Raw genomic sequence first — 22721 nt, 5'->3', positions numbered from 1 at the left:
AAGGAGACTTGAATGAGTAATAACAGTAATCTATGCATAATTACATGCAACTAACCCTCAACGAATCCTAATCCCTGACCCTATAGTAAGTACATATAGTTGCTTAATTTTACTCAGTACTTAAATATATAATTACACTGTAACAATGACACCTTAAAATAAAGTGCAACCAGCTTCTGTACATAAGAAAAAAGGTTTACATAAGCTTTGTTTCCAGTCCACAATTAATATTGATACTGTGTAATTAATAGTGTGTGTGTGTGTGTGTTTGGAATGATTTGCTTTATAATAAGCTACTGTACGTCACGTTTGTTTTCTAAATAAATATTGATAAAAGGTCTACATTCAGGATTGTTAAACTATATTTATTTTCCCGTTTTGTGTTTCTTTCTGGGAACCGTTAATTAAACATCGAATGACTCACTTTCTACTGGTCTGGTTAATAATGTGTCTATTGAAAGAGAAAACCATTCAAAATAGTGCACACAGTTAAATGAGTACAATTACTACAAATAAGAAGATAAATATTGAACTGAAGAGACCGGCGCGTTCACGCAAAGAGCGCCTCGACTGCGGACGCGCGCCCTGTTGTGTAGCAGGTTTCCATGGTTACCGAGTCCTCCATTCATCACTACCGAGTTTTTCCGGTCGCTGTAGTTTGGAAAGACCCACAAGAGATTAATACAGCTGGTCAGTAACTTGAAGTTAGCAATCTATAATGGATATGGGCAGCAAACTCGAAGAACTGAATTTGACACGCGATGAAATGAATAGATTCGGTAAAGCGCTAAAAGACGAGAAGTTCCGCGAGTTACTGCAGGAATACGCGGCTGAGATCTCGGACCCGGAGAACCGGAGGAGATATGAGGAGGAGATCACTCAGATGGAGGAGGACAGGGGCAATAACGTGCAGTTTATTCACCCCGAGGCGAATCACGTGCTCAAAACACGCAGCGCGCGCGGGAAATGCTTCATCAACATCTGCTCTAATCCGCGCATCGGTGAACCGTCGTGTGAAGCAGCTCGAGACCGAGGCGGGGAACCGGGTCAGAACTGGCGCTTACCGTTCAGTCTGACACCGGGCCGAGCCGACCGAGACGCCGCGGGGAACGGCTGTGAGGTTTACGATGTCGTTTTCCATCCAGACGCGCTTCACATGGCGGCAAAAAACGCGAGGTTCATGAAACTCATCCACAGGACCGCCATCGGAGGGATCGAAGACTCGTTCCACATCAAGATAGACAGAGAGCAAGTCAAGCAGCTGAAGATGAAGTATAAAGGTGTTGCACATCCAGCTGTGATCCGCAGGCCGATCCCCGGACACCACCAGAAGAACCGGAGCTCCGGTGAGGACATGCTGTCGTTTCCATATCCAGATGAGAATCAAACAGGACCAGAACCAGAACCCGAAGCGAGTCAAAGTCCTCCTAATCCTGATGACCTCAGATCCAAACAGCCCATCAAACCACATTACACCGTAAAATACCGATCAGTCGTGGATTTGCAGGATTACAGGTGCTCCCGAGACTCGGGGCCCGGGGCCCGACCCAGAGAGATCGTGGTCATCATCGATGTGCCGCTGCTGGGATCAGCACTGGACGCTGAGGTGTGTGTGACGGAGCGACGCCTCGTCCTGGAGGCTCCAGAACCAGCGTACCGACTGGACCTTCCGCTCGCCTATCCGGTGGATGAAGAGAAAGGAGATGCAAAATTCAACAGAACTAAGAAACAGTTGACAATCACTCTTCCCGTTCGGCCAGCGAAACCCCCGGAGTTACAGATGAGCTGCGATGAGGCGAAGAGTGACGTCAACGAGGAAGCAGATCAGAACACAAAAGAGGACGGTCTTGATCTGGATCACACAGAAGGTCTTGATCCGGATCACACAAGAGGAGGTCCTGATCCGGATCACACAGAAGGAGGTCCTGATCCGGATCACACAGAAGGTCTTGATCTGGATCACACAGAAGGTCTTGATCCGGATCACACAGGAGGAGGTCCTGATCCGGATCACACAGAAGGTCTTGATCCGGATCACACAGGAGGAGGTGTTGATCCAGATCACACAGGAGGAGGTGTTGATCCAGATCACACAGAAGGTCTTGATCTGGATCAAACAGAAGGTCTTGATCCTGATCACACAGAAGGAGGTCTTGATCCGGATCACACAGGAGGAGGTCTTGATCCGGATCACACAGGAGGAGGTGTTGATCCAGATCACACAGAAGGTCTTGATCCGGATCACACAGGAGGAGGTCTTGATCCGGATCACACAGAATCAGAGCGGAGTCAGCTGACGTGTGATACGACATTTGAGCCTCAATTCACAGATTTAACGACAGATCGACAGACACACGAGATGAGCAACAATCTAATCACCAACCCAACAGAGAACCGGACAGAACCGGATCGGTCTGTAGAAGATGAAACCAACACCAATCGAGCAGTCGACTCTTCATCTGATACAGTACGTGCCCAACTTATAATACTCTCATATATAATATTAATGTATCAAATTCATTGGATTTCCAGTGTGACTGATTTTTGCTCATGATATTACAGTAGATTTTAGTGATGTTTCTCATGATATTACAGTATTACAGTAGATTTTAAGTCAAGTCAAGTCAATATATTTATATAGCGCTTTTCACAATACAGATTGTATCAAAGCTGCTTCACAGTATCAATCAAAACAACCTAACAGTGCTTGTTTATTACTGGAAAAAGACATCCAAGTTTGGTAGAGCTGATCAGTGGTATGATGGGTCATTTAATTTGAAAATCCCCAACTGAGCAAGCCAAAGGCAACAGTGGCAAGGAACCGAAAAACTCCATCAAGTGACCCGATGGTGTCCTAAAACTCCATCAAGTGACCCGATGGTGTCCTAAAACTCCATCAAGTGACCCGATGGTGTCCTAAAACTCCATCAAGTGACCCGATGGTGTCCTAAAACTCCATCAGATGACCCAATGGAGAAAAAAACCTTGGGAGAACCCAGGCTCAGTCGGGGCCAGTTCTCCTCTGGCGTTTATGAAGTAGAGGCCGAATTTACAGTAACTGTAAGATAAAAAATGTATATGAATGCCTGGCTAAATAGATGCGTCTTTAGTCTAGTTTTAAACTGGGAGAACGAGTCTGAGCAACGAACAATATCAGGAAGGCTATTCCAGAGCTTCGGAGCTAAATGTGAAAATGCTCTCCCTCCTTTGGTGGATCTGGATATCCTAGGAATGACTAGAAGCCTTGAATTTAGTGATCTTAAAGAGCGCGATGGATTATAGGGCGATAGAAGATCCGTTAAATAGACTGGAGCTAAACCATTCAGAGCTTTATAAGTCAAAAGCAAGACCTTGTAATCAATACGGAACTTTATAGGTAACCAATAAAGTGACGATAAAATCGGTGTTATATGATCATATTTTCTTGATCTAGTAAGAACTCTAGCGGCTGCATTTTGCACTAACTGTAGCTTGTTTATTGAGGATGCAGGACAACCAGCTAATAAAGCATTACAGTAATCTAGTCTCGAGGTCATGAATGCATGAACTAACTTTTCTGCATCAGAAACTGATAGCATGTTACGTAATTTAGCAATGTTTCTAAGATGGAAAAAGGCAGTTCTTGTAACATATGAAATATGCTTTTCAAAAGACAGGTTGCAGTCTAATGTAACACCCAGGTCTTTTACTGTAGCGGATAAAGTAACAGGGCATCCTAATATGTTAAAGTCGTGCTGTGAAAGGTTTAGTGGACGGTTTTTAGAACCGATAAGTATTACCTCTGTCTTGTCTGGATTTAATAAAAGAAAATTACGCGTCATCCAATCTTTTATATCTTTAACACAATCTGTCAATTTGGATAATTTAGCGTATTCATCTGGCCGTGATGAAATATATATTTGAGTGTCATCGGCATAACAATGGAAGCTAATTCCATGTTTCCTTAGAATATTACCAAGTGGCAGCATATATATTGAGAATAATAAAGGGCCTAACACAGATCCCTGCGGCACTCCATAGTTTGCCGAAGTTATGATCGATTTTTCTCCATTTAAGTAGACGAAATGGTAGCGGTCAGATAAGTATGACCTGAACCAGCTTAATGCCTGTCCTTGAACACCAGTGTAACACCAGTGTAATCTAAGAGTATTGTGTGATCTATAGTGTCGAACGCAGCGCTAAGATCAAGTAAAACTAGTACTGAGATACAGCCTTGGTCCGAAGCTAAAAGTAAATCATTTGTGATTCTAACAAGTCCAGTTTCAGTGCTATGATGTGGCCTGAATCCAGACTGAAACTTTTCATAGATGTCGTTTTCTTGCAAGAAAGAGCCGAGTTGAACGGACACAACTTTTTCTAATATTTTTGACATGAATGGAAGATTTGAGATGGGTCTGTAATTTGCAAGGTTATTTGGATCTAATTGCGGTTTCTTAATAAGAGGTTTTATAACTGCCAGCTTGAATGTTCTTGGAACATGACCTAAAGATAAAGACGAGTTAATAATATTGAGAAGAGGCTCTTCCACTACAGGTAACACTTCTTTCAGTAGTTTAGTGGGTATTGGATCCAATAAACATGTTGTTGTTTTAGATGAAGTGATAAGTTTATTTAACTCTTTTTGTTCTATGGTTGTAAAGCATTGTAATTGTTCTTGCGGGGTGATAATTGCGACTTAATTATAAGGCGCGAGCAAAGATTGAGCGTTTACGATTGTGGTTCTGATGCTTTCAATTTTCTCGGTGAAGAAGTTAATGAAATCATTACTACTAAACTGTAACGAGGAATTTTGTTCAGACGACGTCTGTTTATTTGTTAGTCTAGCCACGGTATTAAATAAAAACCTTGGATTATTTCGGTTGTTTTCTATTAGTTTGCTGAGATGCTCAGCCCTGGCTGCTTTAAGGGCCTTTTTATAACGTGACATAGGCATACTGTCTTTCCACGCGATTCTAAAGACCTCTAAATTAGTTTTTTTCCATTTACGCTCTAAAGCGTCTGCTAAATGACTAAATGTAAATTACGGGTTTCTCTCTTTAAAACATACGTAGTAGTATTATTGTACCATGGTGCTATACTTTTTTTCTCTGACCTTTTTTAATCTAATGGGTGCGACAATATCCAATGTTCTAGAGAGAATGGAGCTCATAGTGCTAGTTAATTCACACTATGAGATTTTAGTGATGTTGCTCATGATATTACAGTATATTAGTGATGTTGCTCATGATATTACAGTATATTAGTGATGTTGCTCATGATATTACAGTATATTAGTGATGTTGCTCATGATATTACAGTATATTAGTGATGTTGCTCATGATATTACAGTATATTAGTGATGTTTCTCATGATATTACAGTATATTAGTGATGTTGCTCATGATATTACAGTATATTAGTGATGTTGCTCATGATATTAGGTATGTCGCTGCAGGGGTTCGTCAGGGAATCTCACCGTCTCCACGGTAGAGATGAAGAGGCAGAAAACACGTCACTTCAGACCGATGACAACACACTGATCCATCAGCAAACCAGCAGCTCCGTGACGCAGCGGGAGGATCCCAACTCTACTCGGGAGGATCCCAGCTCTACTCGGGAAGCTGAAGGTCCAGAGTCGAAGCATTCTTCAGGAGACTGCGGGAGCGACGGGAATGCTGGGATACGGTCGGAGGACCCAGTGGTGAGAGAGACCAGTCACATGACCTCGGCCGCCTTGCGTTTCCAGAACACTCTGTGCTTTGATTTGGACTAAACGTCAAATTTATATTCTTGGAAAGTCATTTAATTAGTTACAATAAACTGTGAATAAAGTTTAGTGTTTAAATCTGGAGTAAAAAAAAATATTTTTTTGTAAATCACCAAAAATGCTCAAACTTAAAACAGAGGTTGACCTTGAGATTGGAAAAAGAATAGAAATAAAACTTGAAATAAAAGAAAATTGCACAAATATGAAGAAATATGGTGTGAAATCATTTATCATGTTTCTTTGTTATACTACATTTTATTAGTTTCACAAAGCATTTGTTGTGTTGCAGGAATTCACAGTCTTTTCCACAAAAGATAAAAGAGAATAAACAGAAACACAAGCGGGGTCATCTGAGGTCGCGCTGCACGCAGCCGTCCATGAACTCGCAGTAACACACGAGCGAGCAGAAGTGTTTCTGCACCGGCGCCTCGGTGCCGCCCATGTTGTCCACCAGAACCACCGTGTGCGACACCAGGTGCAGGTTCATGCCCACCGCCGTCTGGATGAAGGAGTTCACACACGCGCGCCCGCAGTCACACACCTTACAGAAGTCCAGCTCGTCACACAGCTGGAAGGGGACGAGGTGAGGCCCGTGCGGGATCCTGAACACAAGAACAAGCACACGTTAGCGGGATCCTAAACACAAGAACACAGGCACACGTTAGCGGGATCCTGAACACAAGAACACAGGCACACGTTAGCGGGATCCTGAACACAAGAACACAAGCACACGTTAGCGGGATCCTGAACACAAGAACAAGCACACGTTAGCGGGATCCTGAACACAAGAACAAGCACACGTTAGCGAAATCCTGAACACAAGAACACAGGCACACGTTAGCGGGATCCTGAACACAAGAACACGTTAGCGGGATCCGGAACACAAGAACACGTTAGCGGGATCCTGAACACAAGAACAAGCACACGTTAGCGGGATCCGGAACACAAGCACACGTTAGCGGGATCCTGAACACAAGAACAAGCACACGTTAGCGGGATCCTGAACACAAGAACACAAGCACACGTTAGCGGGATCCTGAACACAAGCACACGTTAGCGGGATCCTGAACACAAGAACAAGCACACGTTAGCGGGATCCTGAACACAAGAACAAGCACACGTTAGCGGGATCCTGAACACAAGAACAAGCACACGTTAGCGAAATCCTGAACACAAGAACACAGGCACACGTTAGCGGGATCCTGAACACAAGAACACGTTAGCGGGATCCGGAACACAAGCACACGTTAGCGGGATCCTGAACACAAGAACAAGCACACGTTAGCGGGATCCTGAACACAAGAACACAAGCACACGTTAGCGGGATCCTGAACACAAGAACAAGCACACGTTAGCGGGATCCTGAACACAAGAACACAAGCACACGTTAAGCGGGATCCTGAACACAAGAACAAGCACACGTTAGCGGGATCCTGAACACAAGAACACAAGCACACGTTAGCGGGATCCTGAACACAAGCACACGTTAGCGGGATCCTGAACACAAGAACACAGGCACACGTTAGCGGGATCCTGAACACAAGAACACAAGCACACGTTAGCGGGATCCTGAACACAAGAACACAGGCACACGTTAGCGGGATCCTGAACACAAGAACACGTTAGCGGGATCCGGAACACAAGCACACGTTAGCGGGATCCTGAACACAAGAACAAGCACACGTTAGCGGGATCCTGAACACAAGAACACAAGCACACGTTAGCGGGATCCTGAACACAAGAACAAGCACACGTTAGCGGGATCCTGAACACAAGAACACAAGCACACGTTAAGCGGGATCCTGAACACAAGAACAAGCACACGTTAGCGGGATCCTGAACACAAGAACACAAGCACACGTTAGCGGGATCCTGAACACAAGAACACAAGCACACGTTAGCGGGATCCTGAACACAAGAACACAAGCACACGTTAGCGGGATCCTGAACACAAGAACACAAGCACACGTTAGCGGGATCCTGAACACAAGCACACAGGCACACGTTAGCGGGATCCTGAACACAAGAACAAGCACACGTTAGCGGGATCCTGAACACAAGAACAAGCACACGTTAGCGGGATCCTGAACACAAGAACAAGCACACGTTAGCGGGATCCTGAACACAAGAACAAGCACACGTTAGCGGGATCCTGAACACAAGAACAAGCACACGTTAGCGGGATCCTGAACACAAGAACACAAGCACACGTTAGCGGGATCCTGAACACAAGAACACAAGCACACGTTAGCGGGATCCTGAACACAAGAACACAAGCACACGTTAGCGGGATCCTGAACACAAGAACACAAGCACACGTTAGCGGGATCCTGAACACAAGCACACAGGCACACGTTAGCGGGATCCTGAACACAAGAACAAGCACACGTTAGCGGGATCCTGAACACAAGAACAAGCACACGTTAGCGGGATCCTGAACACAAGAACAAGCACACGTTAGCGGGATCCTGAACACAAGAACAAGCACACGTTAGCGGGATCCTGAACACAAGAACAAGCACACGTTAGCGGGATCCTGAACACAAGAACAAGCACACGTTAGCGGGATCCTGAACACAAGAACAAGCACACGTTAGCGGGATCCTGAACACAAGAACAAGCACACGTTAGCTGCAGGGTTTCCGTTGTCCGGTAATTACCGGACATTGGCCGGGAAAAAAATTAAATGTCCGACAAAATTAAATCTCTCCGGTCAAATTGTCCGATTAAAATTGCGTAATAATCCCGCCCCCCTAACACAATATGAATTTGAGAATAAGCCTAAAATGTATAAAGAAAAAATACAGCCGACCTTTGGCTATGTTATAAAGGAACAGGCTCTACCGTTTGAAAGTTATTAAACAACATCGCATGCTGCATTTCAAATAAAGCGCACGCCTGGAACGGCTGTAATATAGACTAGGGCTGGGCGATATGGGCAAAAAAATGTATCACCATAATTTTTTTATATCAGTCGATATCGATAATTATCACGATAAATGTCAAATCTTTATTTCTTTCAAGTTTAATGGCAGATTTTTGCTCCTAAGTGAAAGTTGTAGAAACCAGTGCGTTAATTGTGGTTTTAAACTACTCTTTATTGTCAGAACATATCATGACAAACACTTGCCAAACATATTTCTTAGTTTCTGCATGTGCTAATGGGGGATATTGTTTCAAGTCTTAAAACAGGTTTGTGTTGCCTGACTTTGATGGCACGTATCTTCAGCACAGTTTGCAGTGCAGGCTGCAATATTAATATTACGTTTTATCTCGAAACACATATTTGACAGTGAGTTGACAGTAAATCTGCATCCTAACTCAAGCTACTACTATGTTAAATGTATGTTCATTAACAAAAACAGTAACATCTGTTAAAAAAAATGTAACAACCACATTTTTATTTGGTAAAATGTAATATTCTGACTGTTTGAGTTTTATTAAAATTAACCATTGGTTATCCAGTATCATGCATTTAGATCATGATAACCCCAGATAAAACCAGGCATAGGCTATAGCACCTCACTATCATGGCAAAATGTAACTTTATGGTTTATGGTATTTGTATGTAAAACAGTAGCCTAAATACATTATTAAATACTGTAATTATATTCCATTAGTCATTTAATACATTGTCTACATTAATAATATAATACAATTCAACATCCCACATTCCATGGTGCAGTTAATATTACTAGGCTAACGTTACAGTAAATCCATGGTAAATGGATTCAGTATCAATTCAGATAGACTATCGTTGCGCACAGTGTTTCTCCTGTTCGTCAGCGCTGTTTCATCTGCCTTTAAACTGGTTTAAATCACCGAGTCATTTGTGTTCTTCGCTGAACTCAAGCGCTTCTCACTGGATCTCGTGAGCGAGACGATCAGAGTAAACGCGTCTGCTCAGACTGCTCTAGTGAGCTCGCGCTGCCGTTTGGACTTTGAGCCGAGCGGATAAACGGTCCGTGTGGCGCGCGGTTCAAATGAGTTTCGTTCCGCTTTTGGCGCATAAACATTATCGAACATTTATCGAACTCTTGATATCGTTTTATCGAGAAAAATTATATCGCGATAATTATCGTTATCGTTTTATCGCCCAGCCCTAATATAGACCTAAACAACGACCGATTGAGTGAGACGTTTCAGATATGGCCAGGCCCAGGCAGCCTTAAAGGAACACTCCACCGCTTTGTTTTTTTAAATTGGGGCTATTCACGGTCTCCCCTAGAGTTAGATAGGTGGGCAAATGCATTTTTGGAAGCACAGGCGAAGCACTGCTACTTGGGCGCAGAGATATCACGCAACACCTGAAATAAAGCTTGCCACAAATAACCGGCGAAAGTAATGATTATGCATGAAACATTTGAATTATTGATAAAGTTGATAAATTGATAAAGTTGACGATGCAGACTCGCCATCTTCGCAGTAGTGAACGCGCCTATAGAGAGAAGTGTGCATGCGCCGGCGCCTCCGTGTCCTGATTAGCCTATATTGTCCACTATATTTATATTTATAAACTTTATCAATAATATCAATGGACCTGGCCATATTTGAAACGTCTCACTCAATCGTTCGTTGTTTAGGTCTATATTACAGCCGTTCCAGGCGTGCGCTTTATTTGAAATGCAGCATGCGATGTTGTTTAATAACTTTCAAACGGTAGAGCCTGTTCCTTTATAACATAGCCAAAGGTCGGTGTATTTTTGCTTTATACATTTTAGGCTTATTCTCAAATTCATATTGTGTGAGGGGGGCGGGATTATTAAGCAGGACAATTTGACTGGAGAGATTTAATTTTGTCGGACATTTCATTTTTTTCCCGGCCAATGTCCGGTATTTACCGGACAACGGAAACCCTGAGGCACACGTTAGCGGGATCCTGAACACAGCCACACAAGAATACTCCGCTCAGATGCTCTGCTGTGCAGCCTATACATGCGTGTGGCGAGGCGTGCGATTTTCAAATAATAATCGAATAATTCCCAGCAATTATCAAATATTATTTTTGCTTGAAATGCCCATCCCTAACATTAGCATGAACGCGTGACGTCAGCAAACCTACGTTAGCTCACCTGAGGTCGACCACGGCGCGCGCCGTCAGCTCTTGCAGCGTCAGCGGGAACGTCAGACGGATCGTGTGCTCCAGAGCATTGGCTTGAGTAAACGGGTTCCCGAACAGGTCCAGGTTCTCCAGGCACAGCTTCCTGAAGCCCGCAGGAAGTACCGAGAGCTGGTTCTGAGCCGCGGAGAGGAAGCGTAGCTTGGAGAGCCGGCCGATGTGGAAAGGGAGCCGCTGGAGCTGGTTAGCATCCAGGCGCAGATTCACCAGGTGCCGTAGCTGGCAGAAGCGCGCGGGCAGAACCGTCAGCTGGTTCTGGCTCAGGTCCAGATGCTGCAGTGAGGTCTGGAGAGTGGACACACACAGGGCGTCAGGGAAGCTCTGCAGGCGGTTGTTGTGCAGGATGAGTTCCGCGAGGCAGCGCAGGTCCCCGATGGTGGCCGGCAGCTTACGGATGTGGTTGTTGCTAAGGTCGAGCCGGCGCAGCGACCGCAGCGCTAGCATCCGCATGTCCACGCGGGTCAGCCGGCAGTACGACACCTGCAGCTGCTCCAGGGAGAAGGGGAAGCTGGACGCTAGCGGGTAGTCCTTCTTAGACAGAATGCTGAGCTTCTTCTTGGGCTTCTCCACGTCGCGTGCGCGGACCGGGCCGAGGGAGGATAGCGGGAGCGAGTCCGTGTCACTTCCTCTGTGAGCCAGTCGCGCGGCGGACAGGAAGCTCTTCAAGCTGCTGGTGTCGGCCTGAAAAAAAAACACACACACATCAAGCGTTGTAGAAGCAGCTTTTTATTAGCATCAGGATTCTATTAATGCAAATGCAGGTCTGCAGGAAGTAGAACATTCCCTCGGCTTCTGTGAACCAGGTCAGATTACTGAGGATCACAGTCAGAGTATAAACTCAAAACTGATGCAATATGACTGATAGAAGTATAAAAAGAATCTCTGCTACATCAACAAAACAGAGGATTTATCAATCCAGTGCATTATTCTCACAGAACACTTAAAATGGAAACTCCCTTATTTTATATCAGAGTAGCTGATTCAATAACAGTCAGAGAAAACATTTATATTCACAAAAAACTTGATCAAAATCGTTTACATTTTGATCAGATTAAAATCCTTATATGAGTCAACAACTCATTTATCATCAGATTATCAGTTTGCTGGTTTCAAGAATAAAAAAAACAGTAATAACTGCACTTTGGATTGACTGTGTGATGATATTTATCAACATTGATTTAAAACACACTGGTGTCATTACAAACATGACGGCTCAAGTCTTTCTCCAGTAGAACTGAAAGCACATCTTTACTTTACTCAGACAGATGTCGATCGCAGGCTCCTTCAGTCGAACCGTGGCTTTGCCCTCTTCCACAAACCAGGTGAAGAACTTCTCAATGTTCTCCTTCAGCTGCAGAGAAAACACACACAGATTCAAGACCTGGAGGAGAACAGATCGGGCCATGAGGAAGACGAGGAAGGCTTGCCTTGTATTTGGACCCGCTTCTGTCTTTGGCAGTGCAGATCAGCAGAAACAGGCTGTGGTTCTGGGAGCTTCTGTCCTGCTTCCCGATGGATAAAACAGCCCGGCTGGGTTTGCCTTTATTCTTCAGACCGAATGTTGGTAACATCCGATTAACAACCTCCACATCACACTGAAGCTTCATCCTTCAGCAGTCTCTGTGTGTGTGTGTGTGTGTGTGTGTGATAGAGAGAGAGAGTGTGTCTGTCTGTGTGTGAAACCAGGACAAACACAACACAACAACAGAGGAGACAGGGTTAGTTAGGCTCTGTGCTAGTTAGGTTCTGTGCTAGTTAGGGTCAGTTAAGTTAGTCACGTAACGTTATCGGTTATATGTTCTGCAAGTATTTCGCTTTAAAAAGCATATTTCTCCATTTAATATCAACAATACTGTGTTTGAATACTGTGTCGATTAGTAGCTGGTTACGAACACTAACTGGTTGGTATAGATTAGTATACACGTGTTTAGTAAATAAGCTCAGAGCCTCAGACTGAAATACACCGAGAAATAAACAAACCTGAAGTTCTGAGGCGCTCGCGCTTCTTCCGTTCAAAATCGGCTAATTAGCAAACCGGTAGATCCATAGCACAATTTCAGCCAAAACTCAGACCTATTGAGTAAAATACCTAATCTTGGAGCACAAGATCGTGTTTAAAACAGCAGACGGAAAAGATGTTTCATGTTTAATCTGTTGCGTAACGCGCGCTTCCAAGCGTCGCACATGCGCAGTGAACGCTGACTGACCTCACTAATATGGCGGCATCATTTTACCAGAAGATATTTCCGGTGAGGCCTTTCTGAATTAAAAACAGTTTTAATTCAAACGAGCAGCGCTACTCATGACAACAAGCTACTCTCCATGACTCTCCACTCGTTCATCACACTGAAGTGACAGCATTAGTAGTTCCCGTTCGTGTGAGTAGTTTTCTGTCATTCGACTAGCGGTGAGCGCGCATCAGCTGCTCAATCAAAACAACACGACAGTGGGGATAATTCACTCGATTTGATCAATAATACAACTGATTATTGTCAAATAAACGGATTGTTTATTCTGTGGTCACACTGACAGGATATATGAAGCTCTATAGGGATTTTATCCATATTATAAAAATTGTAATTACAGGATTGTAATACCAGTGTGTGTTTAACTGTAACTTTACTTGTGAGGGCCAGATTACCTCACTTATACAGCGAATAGTGAGGATATTTTACTGGTCTGTTTCTGTAATATCTTGGTTTAAGAGCTGGGTAAGTTATAACCTGATATAAAACAATGGAAATCTATGATATACGAGTTAGTGTGTGTGTGTGTGTGTGTGTGTGAGAGAGAGAGAGAGAGAGAGTGTGTGTGTGTGTGCTTTTGTGTGTATGTGAGTGTTTGTGAGAGAGTGTGTTTTTATGTGTATGGTGAGTGAGTGTGTGCGAGAGAGAGAGAGAGAGAGAGAGAGAGAGAGAGAGAGAGTGTGTGTGTGTGTGTGTAAAAGCAGCCTGCAGATGAACAGTGAGTAGATGCTTTATTGAAATGTGTCCCACTCTAGTGACGGTCTGACATGGAAGAAGATCTTGTCCAGAACATGGAGGATGAGGATGAGGATGAGTTTGAGTGGGACGCAGGAGGCGAGGAGGACGAGGAGGACGAAGGCTTCTGGCTGCAGGAGGAGGAGGTGTGTGTGTCCAGAGCGAGTCCAGCGGAGCGCAGCGGACACATCGCGGTCACCGACGGCTCCTGCATGTTCGTCTGGGGAGGATATAAGGTATAACACCAGACGCTATACTGTTTATTACACGGCTCTGGGGAATACTTGATGCTGATTGGCCAATCACACATCCAGCGGTATATTATTCCCAGATAACAACCGCTGAAAACAGAAACACAGGCTCATCCACAGAAGCTCTGCGTTTAATGAAAGTAAAATATTTCAACTCAATATTTCGTGTCTAATTATTTATTTATGTGGCAAGTATCCATGGTGTATTCAGGTGTAGGTGTGTGTGTGTGTGTGTGTTATCTCAGAATAAACCCCCTTAATGTGTAGGCGTGTGTGTGTGTGTGTGTGTGTGTGTGTGTGTGTGTTATCTCAGAATAAACCCCCTTCAGGTGTAGGTGTGTGTGTGTGTGTGTATGTGTGTGTGTGTGTGTTATCTCAGAATAAACCCCCTTCAGGTGTAGGCGTGTGTGTGTGTGTGTGTGTTATCTCAGAATAAACCCCGTTCAGGTGTGTGTGTGTTATCTCAGAATAAACCCCCTTCAGGTGTGTGTGTGTGTTATCTCAGAATAAACCCGACAGGGGGATCAGGTCTTCATCAGCTTGAAGGAGGTTTATTCTGAGATAACACACACACACACACACACCTGCAGGGGGTTTATTCTGAGATAACACAAACAAACACACACACACACCTGAAGGGGGTTTATTCTGAGATAACACACACACACACAAACACACCTGAAGGGGGTTTATTCTGAGATAACACACACATCTGAAGGGGGTTTATTCTGAGATAACACACACACACCTGAAGGGGGTTTATTCTGAGATAACACACACACACACACACACACACACCAGAAGGGGGTTTACTCTGAGATAACAACCGGCTGGATGTACATTATCCCTTACGTGAAGAGTCATCTCACACTAACTCTGTAACCCTAACCCTATACTGTCAGAATGCAGATGCTGAAGCGACTGAATTCACTGACTTGTACTTGCCGAAGAACGAAATCTGGATCTACAACATGGAGACAGGAAGATGGTGAGTTCCCTGAGTAGGGCCCTATGAAATCCGTTTTATTTTTTCCCAAATTCCGTTTTTTCCGTTTTCATTTTTGGGAATTAATTTTTTTTTATCCTTTACTGTTATTTTAGTCATAAAAAGAGTGTGCTTTTAAAGTTAATGGTTAAAATGAATACAAATAAAATAGGAATGACCTTAAATTACAGACATTTACTGAGTAGCCTTTTCAGGACAAATACTGCATGATCCAACATGACACTGCACTCTTCAAGTAACAACAAAATATGGTTATGAGCTTTAAACTGTCCAGTAAAATAAATTATATTAGTTTAAAGTTAAGGTTAGCTAGTTTGTAGCTAGTTCCACCACAAGGCTGCTAAAGGAGGTTGGAATCAGAGGACAGGCTCAGCGGAAGGCCATCAAAGACCTTGCAATTGCTGCCGAAAGAAGCAGTCACTGGCTGTGGCTGAAGCGGAAGGAGACGGTATGGGCTGCCAAGTGACCTCATGGAGCCTCCGGTGCGACACACACCCAGGTCTGATCAACCTGTGGTGGGCCAGCCTCGGGTGAGGGTCTATTGTGATAAAAGGCCGAAACACCCAATGAGGCCGGGGTGCACAACTGAGGATGTGTCGTATTGGAGGCACCAAGCGGTCATCCCCCAATCCAACCCTACCCAAGAGGACATCTCCAACAACAGCGCTTGCTGAACATCAAGGGATTTTAACACCTAGTCCTAATAAGCATATTGAACTCTGGTTTGGAACCAGTGACTACTGTGAAAGGGCAGTTGACAACCTGGGAAAGACCTGGTGACAGCCTGAAGAGACTGCTGACAGGAGGGAACAGACCCCAACGGGGCTGGCATGGGCTAGCAACCCATGTCGGCAGGAGCCAGTCACAACACAATGACTCGGATACACCCAACCATTGCTACGAAAAATTCAAGAGGAAGATGACTCATTGGCAGATCACACGGTAACAGACCTTGGAACGGAAACGACGACGACACAGATGATCAGCAAGACAGTTGACGGAGTAACAGCACTGGCAGGACACAGACTACAAAGCTGCATCTGTGGCTGGACAAAGATCACATCGGAGAAGGGTCTCAAGATCCACCAGGGCAGAAAAAAGTGCCTAAAAGAGCTTACCAAGGGACCCCGCATTGACCACTACTTCCTCAGAGGTAGGGCGAATCAGTCGGATGAAGCCCAGTGGCAGGATACTCACCACAGTCCACAGGGTATCAGCAGCCCAGACGAAGCTCTGTCAAGCACAGCTCCACCAACGGACATGAGCCCAGACCCCAGCCAGTCACAGCCAGCGGTAGAGAGGAAAATGGATGGACGAAAGCCTCAAATTCTGTGGCCCAAATCCTGCCAGAAAAAGGAGTGGGGAACCATCGACACAGACCTTGTCCATCTTCTAGAAGGTCTGAAAGGAGGTGTCGAAAGAAAATTGGAGAAGATAGGAGAGATCATCTATAGCTATGGCGCAGAGAGATTTGGAGTAAAAAGCAAGGACCACAGTACTCCGAAGGAACCTTCAGCCCATCTTAAGTCCAGGAGGCAGCAAGAGATTCAGCGACTTGTGAAAGAGAGAAGATGCCTGAGAAGACAGTGGAAGAAGGCTACAGAAGTGGAAAGGGAAGGAATTGAGGTGTTACAGGGTGACAGCAAGCAACGCCTTGCAACGCTGCGAAGAGCAGAATGCTTGAGAAAGCAACATAAGAAGAAAGAGAGAACAAGGACTGCTTTCTATAGAGATCCCTACAAGTTCGCCAAAGACCTCTTTGTCAAAGAGAAAACCAGGACTCTTAATGTACCTGTGAGGGAACTGGAGGAGCACCTTAGAAAGACCTACTCCGACAATCAGAGGCATGTACCAGCCACCATCCCAGATGACATGCCACCAATCCAACCACCTGAGCACCAGTTGGACACAAGACCCCCAACATGGAGTGAAGTTGAGAACACAGTAAAGCGAGCAAGAGCAGCATCAGCCCCTGGGCCAAACGGTGTTCCATATAGGCTCTATAAAAACACACCAGGCGTCTTGAAGTTCCTCTGGAAGCTAATGAGAGTGACATGGGGAAAAGGCTTAATACCGAAGGCATGGCGAAGGGGAGGAGGGATCCTGATTCCCAAAGAGAAGAACTCCTCAACCATCCACCAATTCCGGCAGATCAGTTTACTGAATGTGGAAGGAAAAATTTTCTTCAGTGTTGTGGCACAAAGACTCTCAGCATTCCTGCAAAAGAACAAATATATTGACAACTCAGTGCAGAAGGCAGGGATAAGAGGTTTCTCTGACGGTGTGTGTGTGTGAGGCGCTTAAGCTGCTGCTGACAGTGTGTGTGTGTGTGAGGCGCTCGAGCTGCTGCTGATGGTGTGTGTGTGTGAGGCGCTCGAGCTGCTGCTGATGGTGTGTGTGTGTGAGGCGCTCAAGCTGCTGCTGACGGTGTGTGTGTGTGAGGCGCTCAAGCTGCTGCTGACGGTGTGTGTGTGTGTGAGGCGCTCGAGCTGCTGCTGATGGTGTGTGTGTGTGAGGCGCTCAAGCTGCTGCTGATGGTGTGTGTGTGTGAGGCGCTCAAGCTGCTGCTGATGGTGTGTGTGTGTGAGGCGCTCAAGCTGCTGCTGACGGTGTGTGTGTGTGTGAGGCGCTCAAGCTACTGCTGATGGTGTGTGTGTGTGAGGCGCTCAAGCTGCTGCTGATGGTGTGTGTGTGTGAGGCGCTCAAGCTGCTGCTGATGGTGTGTGTGTGTGAGGCGCTCAAGCTGCTGCTGATGGTGTGTGTGTGTGAGGCGCTCAAGCTGCTGCTGATGGTGTGTGTGTGTGAGGCGCTCGAGCTGCTGCTGACGGTGTGTGTGTGTGTGAGGCGCTCAAGCTGCTGCTGATGGTGTGTGTGTGTGAGGCGCTCAAGCTGCTGCTGACGGTGTGTGTGTGTGTGAGGCGCTCAAGCTGCTGCTGACGGTGTGTGTGTGTGTGAGGCGCTCGAGCTGCTGCTGATGGTGTGTGTGTGTGAGGCGCTCGAGCTGCTGCTGATGGTGTGTGTGTGTGAGGCGCTCGAGCTGCTGCTGATGGTGTGTGTGTGTGAGGCGCTCAAGCTGCTGCTGATGGTGTGTGTGTGTGAGGCGCTCAAGCTGCTGTTGATGGTGTGTATGTGTGAGGCGCTCAAGCTGCTGCTGACGGTGTGTGTGTGTGTGAGGCGCTCGAGCTGCTGCTGATGGTGTGTGTGTGTGAGGCGCTCAAGCTGCTGCTGATGGTGTGTGTGTGTGAGGCGCTCGAGCTGCTGCTGATGGTGTGTGTGTGTGAGGCGCTCAAGCTGCTGCTGACGGTGTGTGTGTGTGAGGCGCTCAAGCTGCTGCTGACGGTGTGTGTGTGTGTGAGGCGCTCAAGCTGCTGCTGATGGTGTGTGTGTGTGAGGCGCTCAAGCTGCTGCTGACGGTGTGTGTGTGTGAGGCGCTCAAGCTGCTGCTGACGGTGTGTGTGTGTGTGAGGCGCTCAAGCTGCTGCTGATGGTGTGTGTGTGTGAGGGCGCTCAAGCTGCTGCTGACGGTGTGTGTGTGTGAGGCGCTCGAGCTGCTGCTGACGGTGTGTGTGTGTGAGGCGCTCGAGCTGCTGCTGATGGTGTGTGTGTGTGAGGCGCTCAAGCTGCTGCTGACGGTGTGTGTGTGTGTGAGGCGCTCGAGCTGCTGCTGACGGTGTGTGTGTGTGAGGCGCTCAAGCTGCTGCTGACGGTGTGTGTGTGTGTGAGGCGCTCAAGCTGCTGCTGACGGTGTGTGTGTGTGAGGCGCTCAAGCTGCTGCTGACGGTGTGTGTGTGTGTGAGGCGCTCAAGCTGCTGCTGATGGTGTGTGTGTGTGAGGCGCTCGAGCTGCTGCTGACGGTGTGTGTGTGTGTGAGGCGCTCGAGCTGCTGCTGATGGTGTGTGTGTGTGAGGCGCTCAAGCTGCTGCTGATGGTGTGTGTGTGTGAGGCGCTCAAGCTGCTGCTGACGGTGTGTGTGTGTGAGGCGCTCAAGCTGCTGCTGACGGTGTGTGTGTGTGTGAGGCGCTCGAGCTGCTGCTGATGGTGTGTGTGTGTGAGGCGCTCAAGCTGCTGCTGATGGTGTGTGTGTGTGAGGCGCTCAAGCTGCTGCTGACGGTGTGTGTGTGTGAGGCGCTCAAGCTGCTGCTGACGGTGTGTGTGTGTGTGAGGCGCTCAAGCTGCTGCTGATGGTGTGTGTGTGTGAGGCGCTCAAGCTGCTGCTGACGGTGTGTGTGTGTGTGAGGCGCTCGAGCTGCTGCTGATGGTGTGTGTGTGTGAGGCGCTCAAGCTGCTGCTGATGGTGTGTGTGTGTGAGGCGCTCAAGCTGCTGCTGATGGTGTGTGTGTGTGTGTGTGTGTGTGTGTGCAGGCGTGTGAGGTGCTCAAGCTGCTGCTGATGGTGTGTGTGTGTGTGTGTGTGTGTGTGTGCAGGCGTGTGAGGTGCTCGAGCTGCTGCTGATGGTGTGTGTGTGTGTGTGTGTGTGTTAGGGCTGTCAAAATTGCTCAAAAATGACGTTCGAATATTCCCTCTAAAAAAACCACATATATTCGAACTATTCGAATATCTGGTTGGGCATTTTGTCAATGACGCGCATTACGTCAATAACAGGACAAATTAATACAAAGAGACACAACTACTTGTATAGTTAGTTTATTTAAGTTTAAACATATTTGACAACGTAATAACTTACACAAAACCAAGTAAATCAACTAATGGCCAAGACCGCAGACCTTACTCTCGCTCGCACTCACAGGCACTCTTTCTCTCTCTCTCTCTCTCTCGCCCTCACGCTCTCTGCGCATAACGGTTTAAATGAACAACAATAAACAAATGTTGAGTGGCGTGCTGATCAAGAGTTTTGTGCAAGCAATTTAAGGTCGCGACTCTTGTCCTAAACATAGCAGGCTTCATTCGGTGATTGAAACAAATATTATTAACATTAATTGAAGTTTTACAGTATATAGAACCGACATTGAACGCTCCGAGCGAGCTGTGCTGTGGTAAACTCATGGGTAAACTGCTGCTAGCAAGCCTGCTACTATGGCTATTTCGAGGGTGTCTGGCCACGCCCCCTTGGCGGGCTCTGACGTGTCTGATGTAATGCTAGCTCATTGGCGCACACGTTGGAGGCGCCCGCGCCATTGGATGTGCAGTTGCCGCTGCACAGCCAATGAGTGAGCCAGACACTCACTGTGCTAGCTGTGCTGCTGGAAAATTCGTTTTACATTTAAGCTTCAGAATTTTACCACTCGCAAAGCAGACAGCCGCGCCTCTAATATAGCGGGCGTGTTTTTCCCACAGTCTATGGTTTTTCCACATGATTCGAATATTAATTTTCACCTTCGAATTTCTGTTTTTTTTAAAACTATTCGAATATATATTCGAATTTAGAATATTCGTTGACAGCCCTAGTGTGTGTGTGTGTGCAGGCGTGTGAGGTGCTCGAGCTGCTGCTGATGGTGTGTGTGTGTGTGTGTGTGCAGGCGTGTGCAGTGCTCCGAGGGCGAGGTGCCGGACTCCATGTCGGGCGGCTGCGGCTCCAGTGTGGACGGAGTTCTGTACGTGTTCGGCGGACACCAGGCCAGAGGAAACACCAACACAGTGAGGCTTTATAACGACACGGACACTATAATGATCTCTGCGCTGATGTGTGTGTCTGAAGCTCCAGATGTTGGTGTGTGTGTGTGTCTGAAGCTCCAGATGTTGGTGTGTGTGTGTGTCTGAAGCTCCAGATGTTGGTGTGTGTGTGTGTCTGAAGCTCCAGATGTTGGTGTGTGTGTGTGTCTGAAGCTCCAGATGTTGGTGTGTGTGTGTGTCTGAAGCTCCAGATGTTGGTGTGTGTGTGTGTCTGAAGCTCCACATGTTGGTGTGTGTGTCTGAAGCTCCAGATGTTGGTGTGTGTGTGTGTGTGTCTGAAGCTCCAGATGTTGGTGTGTGTGTGTGTCTGAAGCTCCAGATGTTGGTGTGTGTGTGTGTGTCTGAAGCTCCAGATGTTGGTGTGTGTGTGTCTGAAGCTCCAGATGTTGGTGTGTGTGTGTGTGTGTGTGTGTGTGTGTGTCTGAAGCTCCACATGTTGGTGTGTGTGTGTGTGTGTCTGAAGCTCCACATGTTGGTGTGTGTGTGTGTGTGTGTGTGTGTCTGAAGCTCCAGATGTTGGTGTGTGTGTGTGTCTGAAGCTCCAGATGTTGGTGTGTGTGTCTGAAGCTCCAGATGTTGGTGTGTGTGTGTGTGTGTCTGAAGCTCCAGATGTTGGTGTGTGTGTGTGTGTGTCTGAAGCTCCAGATGTTGGTGTGTGTGTGTGTCTGAAGCTCCAGATGTTGGTGTGTTTGTGTGTCTGAAGCTCCAGATGTTGGTGTGTGTGTGTGTGTGTCTGAAGCTCCAGATGTTGGTGTGTGTGTGTGTCTGAAGCTCCAGATGTTGGTGTGTGTGTGTGTGTGTGTGTGTGTGTGTCTGAAGCTCCACATGTTGGTGTGTGTGTGTGTCTGAAGCTCCAGATGTTGGTGTGTGTGTGTGTCTGAAGCTCCAGATGTTGGTGTGTGTGTGTGTCTGAAGCTCCAGATGTTGGTGTGTGTGTGTGTCTGAAGCTCCAGATGTTGGTGTGTGTGTGTGTGTCTGAAGCTCCAGATGTTGGTGTGTGTGTGTGTCTGAAGCTCCACATGTTGGTGTGTGTGTCTGAAGCTCCAGATGTTGGTGTGTGTGTGTGTGTGTGTGTCTGAAGCTCCAGATGTTGGTGTGTGTGTGTGTCTGAAGCTCCAGATGTTGGTGTGTGTGTGTGTGTCTGAAGCTCCAGATGTTGGTGTGTGTGTGTCTGAAGCTCCAGATGTTGGTGTGTGTGTGTGTGTGTGTGTGTGTGTGTGTGTCTGAAGCTCCACATGTTGGTGTGTGTGTGTGTGTGTCTGAAGCTCCACATGTTGGTGTGTGTGTGTGTGTGTGTGTGTGTGTGTCTGAAGCTCCAGATGTTGGTGTGTGTGTGTGTCTGAAGCTCCAGATGTTGGTGTGTGTGTCTGAAGCTCCAGATGTTGGTGTGTGTGTGTGTGTGTCTGAAGCTCCAGATGTTGGTGTGTGTGTGTGTGTGTCTGAAGCTCCAGATGTTGGTGTGTGTGTGTGTCTGAAGCTCCAGATGTTGGTGTGTTTGTGTGTCTGAAGCTCCAGATGTTGGTGTGTGTGTGTGTGTGTGTCTGAAGCTCCAGATGTTGGTGTGTGTGTGTGTCTGAAGCTCCAGATGTTGGTGTGTGTGTGTGTGTGTGTGTGTGTGTGTCTGAAGCTCCACATGTTGGTGTGTGTGTGTGTGTCTGAAGCTCCAGATGTTGGTGTGTGTGTGTGTGTGTGTGTGTCTGAAGCTCCAGATGTTGGTGTGTGTGTGTGTGTCTGAAGCTCCAGATGTTGGTGTGTGTGTGTGTCTGAAGCTCCAGATGTTGGTGTGTGTGTGTGTATCTGAATCTCCAGATGTTGGTGTTTCTCTCAGGTCTACCGTCTGCCGCTGCGAACGCCTGCGCTCCGCTGGGAGAAGATGAGTCTGACGGGTCTGGCTCCGACCTGCAAAGACAAGCTGGGCTGTTGGGTCCACAGAAACAGGTGTGTGTTCATCAGGCCAGTCAGACACTAGTTGATGTCATCAGCGAGGT

At 46.6% G+C, this 22721-nt stretch overlaps 3 protein-coding genes across 6 annotated transcripts in view; 2 read left to right on the top strand and 1 right to left on the bottom strand.

The window, feature by feature from the left end:
• The first annotated feature begins 96 nt into the window (after window positions 1–96).
• dnaaf2 (dynein axonemal assembly factor 2) lies at window positions 97–5751 on the top strand. Its single transcript, XM_056236714.1, has 2 exons — window positions 97–2467; window positions 5434–5751. The coding sequence occupies exons 1-2, from the start codon at window positions 719–721 to the stop codon at window positions 5749–5751; spliced, it is 2067 nt and encodes a 688-aa protein (XP_056092689.1). The 5' UTR covers window positions 97–718.
• A 229-nt stretch (window positions 5752–5980) lies between these two features.
• On the bottom strand, window positions 5981–12491 carry lrr1 (leucine rich repeat protein 1). The gene is made up of 4 exons (XM_056236756.1): window positions 12292–12491; window positions 12117–12215; window positions 10818–11545; window positions 5981–6347 (listed from the first exon to the last, which is right to left on the bottom strand). The coding sequence occupies exons 1-4, from the start codon at window positions 12469–12471 to the stop codon at window positions 6092–6094; spliced, it is 1263 nt and encodes a 420-aa protein (XP_056092731.1). The 5' UTR covers window positions 12472–12491; the 3' UTR covers window positions 5981–6091.
• The window catches only part of klhdc2 (kelch domain containing 2), a 33827-nt gene continuing 23473 nt past the window's right edge, over window positions 12368–22721 (top strand). For 3 of the 4 annotated variants that reach the window (XM_056236754.1, XM_056236755.1, XM_056236752.1), the window contains exons 1-6: window positions 12368–12494; window positions 12833–13113; window positions 13866–14081; window positions 14999–15084; window positions 20580–20697; window positions 22562–22671. In XM_056236754.1, coding sequence (XP_056092729.1) covers window positions 13878–14081; window positions 14999–15084; window positions 20580–20697; window positions 22562–22671 — 518 coding nt within the window. In that variant the 5' untranslated portion in view covers window positions 12368–12494; window positions 12833–13113; window positions 13866–13877. Of the gene's footprint in view, window positions 12495–12832; window positions 13243–13865; window positions 14082–14998; window positions 15085–20579; window positions 20698–22561; window positions 22672–22721 lie in introns of those variants that run through there. The other variant, XM_056236753.1, reaches the window with a different exon arrangement.

Source organism: Rhinichthys klamathensis, unplaced genomic scaffold, assembly GCF_029890125.1.
Source record: "Rhinichthys klamathensis goyatoka isolate OS25496 unplaced genomic scaffold, OSU_Roscu_1.1 h1tg000462l_1, whole genome shotgun sequence".
NCBI classification, from domain to species: domain Eukaryota; kingdom Metazoa; phylum Chordata; class Actinopteri; order Cypriniformes; family Leuciscidae; genus Rhinichthys; species Rhinichthys klamathensis.
The sequence above is the reverse complement of the archived record's forward strand: the minus strand, read 5'-3'. Positions and strand labels throughout refer to the sequence as shown.